Here is a 13,754-nt window from a genome sequence, read left to right as displayed (position 1 = left end):
TCACTTGGATAGCAAGGATTGGCATTGCGACATGTTGTGCTGCTATTACTTGGCTCCTTACAACCGGCACAATTTTCAAGCAAACGGCGTAGGTAGGCAATCTCCTGACGTTGGTTGGCAATATCTTCGCGTAGCAATTTTACCAATGCCATAAGATCGGACAATGATTTTGCGATGGCGTCTGAGTAAGAGAGCGGAGAAGTGCAAAAAAAACATTATTGTCATTGAAAATTCAGAATAAAAAATATGAATAAACAACAATAGACAGTTGAGTTTAAGCTTTGTTGTTGTTGCATAGTTGTGTTGTGTAGTTAAATACCATAGAGTTATTCCAAACTTTGTTAAGTTTAGATCTTTAAGATCTAAATGTGTCCATAGTGTTACCAGAACGTCTTTGACGACCAAACAGAAGAACCCCTATCAGGTGCCAGGACGTAAGTTATAAAATAACTCCGTCCTCTTGGCAAATACTAGAAGCTGCATAGGACTTATGCCACTTGCTTCTTCCAGATCTGACAGCTGTATCACTCATCCAAGCCTAATTTCAAGGCATGTGACGCTAGAATGCAGTGTCCGGTCGGAATACCCGTCATGAGTGTACAGTCCTCTCTTTTTGATTAAAGAAGCAACTTTGCTAGTCTAAGGTTGTAAGACCTACACATAATCTTCGACACTTTACAGCCCCGCGCTTGAACCCAAACCCTTCCCGTTGGTATATCATGTGCACCTCTCGCCTTCTCTTAATCTTGCCCAATCTAATTGGGACGTATACGGAGAGACCTTAGAGGGATGCGCCCTATTTTTCCGATTTTTCATTCCCATCTATTCTCATATGCCCTGCGACCCAATATAGATGTATGCTTCTCCCTGTCCCGATTCTTTACAGAGACTGATTACACTCTTAACTCTTTTAGATGCTGTGCTATGCGAGATTATTGCCTTAATACCCAGACTTGCGAAGTTCAATGCGTAAACGTACACTTTTCGTCAAATTATCGGTAAGTTATAGTAAGCGATTTTATATTGAAGTTTTATCGGTTTCTGTATCAAAAAAAAAAATCGGCGAGTCGTCGTTATGAGTCGATAAAACGATTCATAATAAATTGATCAAACTCCGGTAACAAATAAATAAGAAATCGATATCTTTTTATAATATATCGATAAATTTCGATGAATTATCGATAAAAAATTAATAATTAGTAAATTTTCGATAATAAACCGATAACTTTTCGATAATATATCCACAGTTTTTCGATAAATAATTCATAACCTTTCGATGAAAGTTCGGTATTTTTTTGATAACAAACCGATAGCTCGTGAGTAAAAAATCTTCAACTTAGTGAAGGCCTAAGTAATCGATAGCACTTCGATAACTAAGCGATCACTGGTCTAAACCTCGTCATTAGGACACCTATGATGAACCCTTAATTTTTTTATTGCTTTCTTTTCTTCCTGATTTTTCCTTTACAATCCCTTGCATTCTTTTCATTGCCCTGATTTTCTATATGAATTCGCTCATATCAACTCTATTATTGCTATGACATTGTCCTCATATTACACTACAGTGTAGTGGCTACACTTACGCTTACATTCTGTATCACTCCATACAGAATACCAACAATACCACTCACTACGCCTAGCTAACACATTCTGTAGTTCTCCATAAAGTATACCAATGCCCCACACAACGCCTGCATTTACATTTTACATATCGCATACTTGGAGCCAAACAGCGATCAACACGAAAAATCGCAATGTTCAGAAAACGCGAAAAACTGACTACCTCTCCCATATGCGCCAGTGCAATTTTTATTTTTTACAAAGTCTTTTTCTCGTTGGTTAGTGGATGTACTAGTAAATCGAGTAAACTATTCGGTGGGTATCAAACTGGGGAGCCCGGAGGTCTCCATAACTTCTAAATTTTACATTTTTTAGTTAGCTTCCTATTGATCTAGGTGTGCTTACGCCTACACTTTACACCTTACGTACATTCAGGATTCCTCCATACCGTCAGCAAAGATGTTAACACAGCAGTATGTATAAGTACTTGTGCAGGCATACAAACATACAAACAAGCACCACAGCGGTAGCTGACCACCCGCACTAATCAATCATCATACAATGCGGCTTTGTTTATCAAAACATATTGCTTAAATACTTGTTGTTCGTGCCGATGCTTCGAAATAACCGAAGCAAAATCGTGTGCTTCGGTGCACTTGAGCAGATCGTCGCTAAAAAAGTACTTAAGGGCGGTAGTTTCAAGGTAGATTTTCAAGTAATAAGTGATGTTTTATCAGTGAAATAATTTGTGATAAAGTGTTTAATATAGTTTTAACTTATAAATAATAGGTAAGGAAGTCTAAGTTCGGGTGAACCGAACATTACATACCCAGCTGTATACTTGAAATGCTATTGTTGTTTGCTTTTTGTGCTTAATAGTGTTACAAGGCTGCGTTATAATACATACATACATATACATATAGTTCTATTCTGAACTAATTTTTCTTCGAGTTATGGCTCCCGGAACATAGAAAATTGCTTAGTCATAAAAGGGGCGGTGCCACACCCATTTTTTAAAATTTGAAGTTTTTCCTTTTTCTTGTTATAAATCCACTTGGGAAATGAAATACCATTGTTAAAAAGGTTTTTTTGCAAAGATATAGCTTGTTTTATTAGTCCACGACCCTTTTAAAAATCTTTTATATAAAAGGGGGCGTGGTCCTTAACCGATTTCGTTAATTTTTCTTCAGATCATTCCTTATAGTAAAGGCAAACTCTGCCGAATTTTGTTACGATAGGTTTTATGATTTTTGATTTATGATTAATAATATTTGTAAAATTGATTTTATCACAAATGTTCCCAAATTTTTATCAAAAGTCTCAATATCAGTCCACACGTCAAATTTCATCATTCTAGGTGTATTATTTACTAAGTAATCAGGTTTTTTTGTGTTTTCCAAAATGTTATATATATAAAAAGTGGGCGTGGTTATCATCCGATCGTTCATTTTCAATACCAATCTATTCTGGGTTCAGATAAGCTCGTGTACCAAATTTGATGAAGATATCTCAATATTTACTCAACTTATCATGTTAACGGAGGGACGATGCTGATCATTTTGATATATGGAAGTCTATATCTATCTCGATTCCTGTATAGAGCAACTAACAACAAAAAGCTCTGTACGCACAATGTGCATTGCACATATATGTATTTTCAATGCAAAAACGAACGTGATTAGCTGAATTTGGTTAGTTTTATAGAAAATCGACTAGAGTCCTTAGAAAAAAAGGTGCGGGGTTTTCTATGTTTGTAGTTTATTATTTAATTTAAATCCAACCAAATAAAGTACGAAGATATTACACACTACAAATTTCAAGCTAAACCTGAATATATAACCAAGTGCTTTGCTTTTGTAAAAACTTTCTGTATCAGTAAGAAAAATCATGCATTTGCTCATGTTTACTCATGTTTGTGTATGTATATGCTCAGAAACTTTATTTTATATGTAGGTTGCCTTGAGTTTATGTTGATACTCCGCCGTGCCCACTCAATAATGTCTGCGTGAGGTAGTAATTTTAGTTCGTCGTGCTTCCGCTGGTACCATTCTGCTATATTCCGAACTGACATGAAGTTCCAGCGCCCTTTCCTAGATTCTTCTCACCTAACTATAGTTCGTGACCTTGTGCTTTTCTTGGCATTTTTAGATGGCTCTTCACTTTCACTTGACAGTAGATCTTCTGGGATTTTCCGAGATGAAATAAGGATCGTGTCGTCGGACACCGTCCGATAAGCACATGCTCATCTACGCAAGAGGAATTCTATTACAAATATGAATGTATCATACACATGTTTAGCAGGCGAGGCTCTGGCGACTCCAAGTTCCTCATGGCACTTGAAGGTGGGGATATGGCCTAGAAGGTTTAATGTGATCATATTAATCGTTCCGGAGATGGTCGGGCTAGTACCTTTATGGTGCTTTGTTACCGAATCTGCGTCCGTAAAGCACCATCAACATCGATAACACTTCACAAAACCTTCGGGGAGTGTCTTTATCGTTAATACAACAACAACAATAACAACAACGGTAGGCTGCTAGTATATCTTTTTGGTGTGTCATTTTAGATCCGTACCATACTGGTACTGCATATAATATCCTCGAGCTGGTTACGTTGGATATAGCTGACGGATATCTCCGCCTGGGCCGCTGACGTTGAGCACTTTTCACGTTAGGGCTCTACTAATTTTAGATACTTTCTCTACCACCGCCCTGAAGTGCTCCTTAAAAGATAGTTTTGAGTCAATGTTTACTCCTAAATATTTCAGGGAAGGCTTTGCATTTATTTGCTAATATCCAATGGTTAGTACAAACTCATAACTTTGAGCTCACCAAAACCACTTCTGTAACTAGCATGACAGTGGTTTGAATTGAGTTGCTTGTTTTTTGTGTTGTTGAAGTAACAAATCACCTTCTGCCGTTCTGCTAATTCGCCACAACTTCTCACTTTTTGCAGTATGTAAGCATGCGTAGCTATGGGGTGCTGGTCTGGTGGAAAGCAGTGGACACGGCGAGCACCTCCAAAATGTTAGTGTTAGTGCAACGGACGGCGCTGATCGGTATCAGTGACGCTCTGAGAACAACACCTACCTTGGCACTGAATGTCATGCTGAACATACATCCAGTAGATATTGCGGGAAAAGCAGCGCGGCCCGGTCGTTGGCCAGGCTTCGTGATATGGGTTATGGTCTTTATGACTTCGGACACTCTAGCCTTCTTACCAGTTTCGACTTTATCCCGGACAGGACGGACTATTGTATGCCGATAACCGCTCTCACTTATATCTCCCGAGAAGCTATCTAAGGTTGAGATCGGGATCATTCGGAACTTTATCGTTGCTACCCAACGATTCTCTAAGTAGTTATATCTACGTCACCGTTAGTTTAGTTTATTATATGTGGTATCACAACGGACATTCATGTTGTCCAAGTGAGCTTCCCCTATAAGGGAAGCTACCACCCAACCTAACCTAACCTCAGCATACGTAGCATTTCCAGCCTTCGAAATAACGATTGCTACCGCCCTGGGTTTCATAATATCTTACTCGTGATCATTCATTTCGATAATTTTTCTGCGTAAGTGGCGGACGCTTGTGATTCCCCTCGTGCCCTGGCTTAAAGTCCTTTTATGAGGTAGTGGGCTTGACTGTCTTCATTCAGTGAATTCTTTCTAGGTCTCTTTTGCGTAGGTATAGGACCACTTCCATCCCTAGCCCTCTTATTGGCACTAAGTACTAGCAAGTTGAAGAAACCAGAAAGATTTGGGAAGATAGCGGTTTACTCTAGAAACTAATTCGTCTATTGGATAGTAACTCTTTTTGCTGGGGAATCATGCATCCGGCCTAGGGAGATAGCCTTAGTAGCCTACCCCTTATATTTTGTGTACTCGCAAGAAAGTAATGCCACACTCTCAGATTAAAAAACGTGTTTTAAATTGCTCATATGTTTCTGAGGCATGGGGCACAAACGGGACCTACGTTCTCCCATTTAAAAAGTATAAAAAAGGACCCCCCATATATCGCAAGCCTGTATCTCACATTGTCTGAAGCGCAAACTAAGTAGGGATGTAATTAGTCCACCCAGCTTCTAGTTCGAGTACGAAGAGAGTAGGAACTATGCTGAATCGAGCCGATAAGAGATTAGAATATTTCTTTAAAATGAGCAAAAAGGAGTTGGCAGAGTCCACGAAAATCAAAGAAAGAAACCAATTTTTAATTTTGAAGTCAGTTTTAGTCCGCAGCAGGGCACCTCGAATGGGTCAAAAAGTAAAGTAAAAATAGTATTAACAAGTCACTGCTCTGCGTGGAATCACCCATAAGCCAATCCACGGCATGACGGTGCGCAATACTATGACGCAGTTGCGCACACGCCCAACGAAGCGGCAATGAAAACACTCATCTATTGAAATGGAACTCTTATATGTATTCAGTATGCAATTTCAGCAAGCGTGGGAAGTAAACTGATACACGTAAGCCTGTTGAATGTCTGTATGTATGTGCTATTGGTGAGTGTGCTTGACTTTTGAATATCGAATGGATTCACTAATGTAAGTACACTCGTACAGTTTTTTCCAGGCATGCTTAACGAACGAAACGATATCATTTCGTTACGATAATCAACGTTAATAAACGAAACGAAGTCATTTCGTTTCGTTTATTAACGTTAAGAACGCCAATTAAACGAAGTCACTTCGTTTCGTTTATTAACGTTGATTATCGTAACGAAATGATATCGTTTCGTTCGTTAAGCATGCCTGGTTTTTTCTATCACACAAACAATTCAGCTAATATTTCCTGCTTACATACTCACGTACATACGAACATCTAGCTATTTAAGCCACGCTTCTGCATCCCAGTTCATATTGCAAATGCGCTCTAAATTTAACTTAATGTAATCCACACCAAAGCTCAACTCAGAGTTGCGCTTTAACAATAGTCAAAATAGTCGTCGTTCTTTGGTGTTGCTTTGTTGTTGTAACCAAATGTATATATGTGTGTATGTATGTATGCAACTTAGCCAACATTAAGCTGCATTTGTCAACTTTGGCTTAAATGAACATTGAATGCGTGGCAATGACAGTGACAGTGACACTGAATGAATGACAAAAGCATTTGTTGTTGTGATTGTGCTTTTGCTTGCGTAGAAAAAAATTGCTATAGTAGATGTGCCTCGTAAATGCGACTGCTCCAGTTACGCCCACTCACAGCTGCGCAACTGAATGAACTTCTTTTTTTATTCTGCCATAAAATGGCGAGTTAACAAAAACCTGAATGAGTAGTCTCAGTAAGTTACTTAGAACATTGTTACGATTTTCAATCATGAAACGATCCTCATAGTTGTTGTTGTATTACCGAAAAATACCTTCCTTTAAGATTTGAGTGTTATCGATGTTGGTAACGTTTTGCCGAAAGGGACTCTCATCCAATGCGCTCTATTCGTAAAGTCCTCATAGTCTTTTTTTCGATTTCGTTTGAGGCAGCGCACTGCCCTGAACTGGCCCAATGAAACCAGGCTAAACCTGTTCATGTACACTCAGCCCACGGTACCTCAGTGAAGCATCACTTTAGGGGGGGGGGGGGGGGGCGATTTAGTCATCACTGAGCATTTCTTTGCGCTTCCTCTCGGCATGCATCAATCTGAAAACTTTTACAGGAAATTGGAAAAATATAGTCAGTCAAATCGCCTCAGCCGTCTTATTAAAGCCACGAATAATCAACAAGATCAATAAACTTTAGCTCTGGGATAAATCCAATGGGTACGACATAACAGATGTTCTTAAAAAGGCATATTGCTAAGGCGTTTCGTATCGTTGGCGGATTATCCGCATGATGCAATAATTAAGACTACTGTCTTTGAACATCTTCATGGAGGAGCTATGTTGCCCCCTTTGCCTTACGTGTTTCTGCTCCCGTTCGCTATGCTTATTCACGGGCACTTCCACCTCTCCTCTGTTGTTGTTGTTGTAGCAGTGCTTCGCCCCATCCAATAGGTGCGACCGATCACAAATTGTAATCAATGTCCTCTAACGGGAGTCCAAGGAAACTTGCTGTTTCAACAGGGGTGGACCATAATGAGAGGGGTGTGTGAGGCGTTGGTTCCACATTACAATTAAAGAGATGGTTGGTGTCATGTGGGGACACATTGCAAGCGGGGCATACATTTTGTATTTTGGGGTTGATTCTGGATAGGTAAGAGTTTAACCTGTTACAGTTTTCAGATCGAAGTTGAGCTAGAGTGACTCGTGTTTCCCTGGGGAGTATGCGTTCCTCTTCCGCAAGTTTTTGGTACTGTTCTTTGAGTACTGGATTTACCGGGCAATTCCCGCCATAAAGGTCCGACGCCTGGTTGTGGAGTTCCCTGAGGACTTGCTTGTGTTTTTTGAATTCATACGGCTGAGTTCTCAGGTGCCGTATTTCCTCATAATGCTTACGGAGATTACTCCTTAAGCCCCTGGGCAGTATTGGCTCATCAATCAGATGCCTGTTGGGATGCCCAGGTTTCTGGGTATTCAGCAGGAACTGTTTGGTTAGCATCTCATTTCTCTCTGATGGAGAGTATTCTCGCCTCTTTATGTAGATGGTGTTCTGAGGACATGAGAAGACATCCCGTGGCGGTTCTGAGAGCAGTATTTTGGCAGACCTGTAGCTTCTTCCAGTGAGTAGTTTTTAGGCTTGGCGACCATATAGGGGACGCGTAGCATGCAATCGGTTGGCCAATTGCTTTGTAAGTGGTAATGAACGTTTCTTTGTCTTTTCCCCAATTACTGCCAGCAAGAGATTTGAGGATTTTATTACGGCTCTGGATTTTCGGTACAATTGCGGCTGCGTGCACACCAAAATGTAGATACTGATCAAACGCCACACCCAAGATTTTGGGGTGTAGGACAGTCGGTAGCGTTCAAAATGGTCGACATTTGGGACGTCCATGTTGTAAATAAGGTCGCAGAGGATTTAGTCGGTGATAATGCCAGGTCAGGTGGAGAAATCAGGGAGGTAGCCGTTTATTCTGTTGCAAAGCTCATCGATATGTGGGCCCGGGCCTCTGGCCATTATTTTGCAGTCATCGGCGTAGGAAACGATAGTAACTCCTTCTGGTGGCGAAGGTAGCTTTGATATATAGAAGTTAAACAAAAGTGGGGACAGGACACCACCCTGTGGCACCCCTTGTTCAATTCTTCTTGGTTTTGATGTTTCGTTTCTGAATTCCAACGATGCGTGCCGACCACCCAGATAATTTGCGGTCCACGTTTTAAGACATGGGGAAGGGTAGACCCTTCCAGGTCTTGCAGTAACGTGCCATGGTTGACCGTATCAAAAGCTTTTGATACGGTCTATGGTGGGGGTTTTGATTTAAACCGCAATCCACCTCTCCTTTCCTATTCAACTATTCTTCAACCTGTCCCTATTTCACATCGCTTTCCTTTTCGCGTTGCTTTCTCCTATTCCTCTTGACCTTTTACTCACCTTCTCATATAAAAACTCAACCCCTTCAGAACTAGTGTGGTTTAATATAAAATACCAAAGAAGAAAACCAATGTCAGCAAATCAAACGGTGGGCTCCTCATACCTGGGCTGTTGTATGACTCGGAATCATGGACGGTGTCGAGAGAAGATGAGCTGGCTTTTGGGGTGTTCGAGGAGAGACAAGTTCTCCGGAAGATGTATGCTCATGTCCATGATGCCGACGGCAAGTATCGAAGGAGGTATAATGATGAGTTGTATGAGCTTTACGCAAATATGACGATAGTGCAGCGAATAAAACCCCAAAGGCTTCGCTGGTTAGGTCATGTTATGCGAATGGACGAAGACGCTCCGGCCAAGAAAGTACTTAAGTCTACCTTAATCGAGTTGGGAGAGACAGCTGGAGGAAGACTTGACCCTCCTTGGTGTTCCTGATTGGCGTCCGTTATCCCGAAACAGTGATAGCTGGCGTGATTAGTTTAGAAACGGCCAAAATCGTTAAGGCTTAGTAACAATTAATGATGATGAATGAAGAAGGAAGTTTGTGTCGGCTACAATTTAAGTCTACTGTCGCGCTATAGTTATACATACAGGCATTCATATATACATATGTATGTACATATGAACTTAAACACCCACCTTCACAATCGCCATGCATAACAGGAATGTCGCCACGCTGTTCAACCTCAATTGGAATGCGTTCCTCCTCGTGATGTTTGTCGTTCGAATCATTGTTGTACCAATTGCGTACATCGCGTTTTTTATTCTTTTCTAAGGAATATAAATTAAACGAAAGTGATTGATGAACTAATGCAAATCAGGGCAATTAACATATAAAGAGATATGTGATGGCAAAAATCAGTGCACGCACATGCGCCCACAAATCAAATGCAAATAATCCAAAAAGGGAAAAAAAAAATAAAAAAAAATTGTAATAAAGCAAAATATGGTGTATCGGATGACCATTTACCTCGCTCTCCCACTTGAGGTCGCATCACGTGTACTTTGTTACGTTTGTGAACGCCCTTTTGGCAATTGGTGCGCTGCAATGCCGGTTCGAGTTGGCCATCAAAATACAAAGGATATTTGCGTTCTCTGAACTGGAGGAATAATAAATAGAGAAATACAATTAAAATATCTAAAAACATCAGAAGAAACAATGGTAGGCATAGTATAGCGTAACATAGCATAATATAACATAACATAATATAACATAACATAGCATAATATAATATAACATAACATAATATAACATAACATAACATAAAATTATAACCGTTAAATTATAACCGTTCCCGAAACCGATATTTTCAATTAAAAAATGTAAGGCGCGATAACCTCCGAAGAGATCTAAGGCCGAGCATCTCTTCCAATTTGCGTCGTGCTCCTCTTGATTTTTCCTACAAATTGGCCGGACGGGACCTACATGATTTTATGCCGACTCCGAACGGCATCTGCAAGGCAGATGAGTTTTCACTGAGAGCTTTTCATGGCAGAAATACACCCGGAGCGCTTGCCAAACACTGCCGAGGGGCGACCCCGCTTAGAAAAAGTTTCTTCTAATTGAAAAACCTTATTTCTAAAATGTTTGATATTGCTTTGCCCGTGGTTTGAACCCAGGGCATCCGGTGTGGTATGCGGAGCACGCTACCATCACACCACGGTGGCCGATATTTTCAATTAAAACAGTTAAATACGGGTACTGATGGTTTCGGTTTCTGCCAGAGAACGATGTTTTCAAGCAAAACAGAAGGAATGGTCAGGGGACCCGAGTAATCGATTACATATAAATCACGTTCTCTTAAGATGTATGTATATATATGTAAGCTTACAGAGTAGCTGTAACGGAATAGATAGATTGATCGATAACCGTTAAGGATTGCACTGCGAACATCGATCTTATCTCCTTCAAAGCTCCTCATCCTAACCGACTTCCTTGTTGATGCTTAGTACATTCCTTGGCTTGAGGGTTTGAATATGGAAATGCTCTGGCCATGGCGAGCCAAAAAACTTAGCTCTATGTCTTGAGATTGCGTTGCATTTTGTCAGGATATGTTCCGCAGTCTCCGCTGACCAAACACAAAATCGGCAGGTTATTTTTTGAAAGGCCTATGATTGCCCCATATTGAATTTTACTATAGCCTCCTAACAGTAACTTAGATTGTCTTAAACCTGGCGTATTGCGCCATTGCCCCCCCCCCCCTCCCCCCCTTTCTTCTCTTTATAAACGAATAACATACCTGTGAATAATTTGTGTTCTTGCGCAAACCCGGTCGGCATTTTTCGATGCGTATGATACATTTCTTGTTATCGGCTTGTTATCGGCGAGTTAGCTTATTGTTATAGAAGAATTGTTATGAATAATGAATTTGTTATCGATAGTAAACGTTAAAGTTATCGATTTGTCATCCATTTGTTTTCGAAAAAATATTGATTTATTATCAAAATATTATCGTTGTGTTATCAGAAAAATCCGATAACAAATCGATATCTTTTTCGATAATACGTCGATACTTTTTCAAAAAATCGATTTTTTTTCGATTAAATATCGATATATTTTCGCTAAGAAATCGATATTTTGTCAATAACACATCGATAATAATTTTATAAAAAATCAAAATATTCCTATAACAAATTGATAACTTTATTTCACCGATTATATGCCAACATTTCTTCAAAAACAGGTGTTATCGATACCAAGGCGATAACTTGTCGATAATAAACCAACAATATGCCGAAAAACCCCATAATAATAACTGCCCAATAATTTTTCGTATTCATAAATTAATCTTTCCGAACACTCCTCATTGGTTTCAAAATAGTTCCAAAATAATCCCTTACACATCGAAATGGCTCCGGATTGATCAAAGATGATTCTATAACGACCTCAAAATAGTCCATAAATTATCCCGAAATAATCGTGCAAGTAATCCTGAAATGTTTTCTAACACATTCCCAAGCTGATCTCGAAGTAGTACCTAAAACAATCCCCAAGTGATCAAAATATTATCGTTGTGTTATCAGAAAAATCCGATAACAAATCGATATCTTTTTCGATAATACGTCGATACTTTTTCAAAAAATCGATTTTTTTCGATTAAATATCGATATATTTTCGCTAAGAAATCGATATTTTGTCAATAACACATCGATAATAATTTTATAAAAAATCAAAATATTCCTATAACAAATTGATAACTTTATTTCACCGATTATATGCCAACATTTCTTCAAAAACAGGTGTTATCGATACCAAGGCGATAACTTGTCGATAATAAACCAACAATATGCCGAAAAACCCCATAATAATAACTGCCCAATAATTTTTCGTATTCATAAATTAATCTTTCCGAACACTCCTCATTGGTTTCAAAATAGTTCCAAAATAATCCCTTACACATCGAAATGGCTCCGGATTGATCAAAGATGATTCTATAACGACCTCAAAATAGTCCATAAATTATCCCGAAATAATCGTGCAAGTAATCCTGAAATGTTTTCTAACACATTCCCAAGCTGATCTCGAAGTAGTACCTAAAACAATCCCCAAGTGATCTCAAAAAAGTCTCGGAATGATCCCGAATCGCTTTTTCTGATTAATCGTTAAATGTCATCTGTGGAATAAACATAACATAACTCCAACAAATGGCATAACATAGATTAAGAAAACATAATTTAACAATACAAAATATAACTTATATCATAGGGAGCAAAGTTTCACATAACATAAGGCAACAGAAAACAACGGAGCATAACGTTGCATAGCCAAACATAATGTATTACCCAAGATAACCTCATAAACATAAAAATACACAAAGTTACATAACTTAACATAAGATAACGCAACATAACTGTACTGAAACGTAACTTAACATAGCATATCATAAATTAACAATAAATTGTAACATAACGTAATATAATTTTGAGAAAATATAATTTTTTGTCTAAATATTTGTATTGTTCGCTTTATCTAGCTTACTTACCAATTTGATAACAGGATCTGTTTCCATTTGTGCATACAATTCCGTTAAGCTGATATCCAGTTCTTGCGTCGCACTCTCCTTACAATCCACCAACATTGCTATACGATTCTTATGAAAATGCAAAGCTAATGAACGTATTGTACTCGTCTCACTTGTGGTGCTGGGTAATTCAAAATGTTTCGATTCGGTGGCACCATTCGCTGTCACATCCAATGTAACGCGCTGATTCATGCGATCGAGGAAAAATGATAATTTATGTTTCAGTGTTGGGAAATCGATCATGAAGAGCGCTTCGATGGATATGTGTAATTTGCGGCGTGGACTGCTCGGATAAAGTGAGGAAATAAAAATATTGCTTCTCTTTTGTTCGAGAACTTACCGTATATGGCGCATTGATATTACGCAATCACCTTTTTTAATATACTGTTCTAGCTCAGTTGAGGCCACTGGAACATAAAGTGTGAGAAATGAGTGATTTTACTGTGATTTTGTGATTTGTATTTGTGCAACGAACCTGGATCTAGGGAGAGGGTATTCACGCCACTAATACCCATAAAGGCTGCTATCGTCACGAAATGCAGCCAATTCATGTTTTTTTATGAATTTTTATATACGAAGTTTTAGTAGATCAATGCTTCACCTAAAGATAAACAAAAATATTTTTATTACATAATTCTTAAAGAAAGCTTATAAGAAAGCCAGTCAATTATCTAAGTAGTTTTAAATATAGTTACACGAGAATTGATAATTCAG

General features: G+C 38.9%; 1 protein-coding gene across 2 annotated transcripts in view; it reads right to left on the bottom strand.

Moving 5' to 3' along the window:
* Tsp (Thrombospondin) overlaps nt 1–13,754 on the bottom strand; it is a 72,477-nt gene that overhangs the window by 33,565 nt on the left and 25,158 nt on the right. For both annotated transcript variants that reach the window (XM_067764929.1, XM_067764928.1), the window contains exons 2-7: nt 13,516–13,641; nt 13,381–13,447; nt 13,002–13,323; nt 9,989–10,118; nt 9,658–9,789; nt 5–181 (exon numbers count right to left, since the gene is read on the bottom strand). In XM_067764929.1, the coding sequence (XP_067621030.1) occupies nt 5–181; nt 9,658–9,789; nt 9,989–10,118; nt 13,002–13,323; nt 13,381–13,447; nt 13,516–13,591 (904 nt within the window). In that variant the 5' untranslated portion in view covers nt 13,592–13,641. The remainder of the gene's footprint in view (nt 1–4; nt 182–9,657; nt 9,790–9,988; nt 10,119–13,001; nt 13,324–13,380; nt 13,448–13,515; nt 13,642–13,754) is intronic.

This window comes from Eurosta solidaginis, chromosome 2 (genome assembly GCF_040869045.1).
Source record: "Eurosta solidaginis isolate ZX-2024a chromosome 2, ASM4086904v1, whole genome shotgun sequence".
NCBI classification, from domain to species: Eukaryota; Metazoa; Arthropoda; class Insecta; order Diptera; family Tephritidae; genus Eurosta; species Eurosta solidaginis.
Note: the sequence above shows the minus strand (reverse complement) of the source record. Positions and strands in the feature narration are given on the sequence as shown.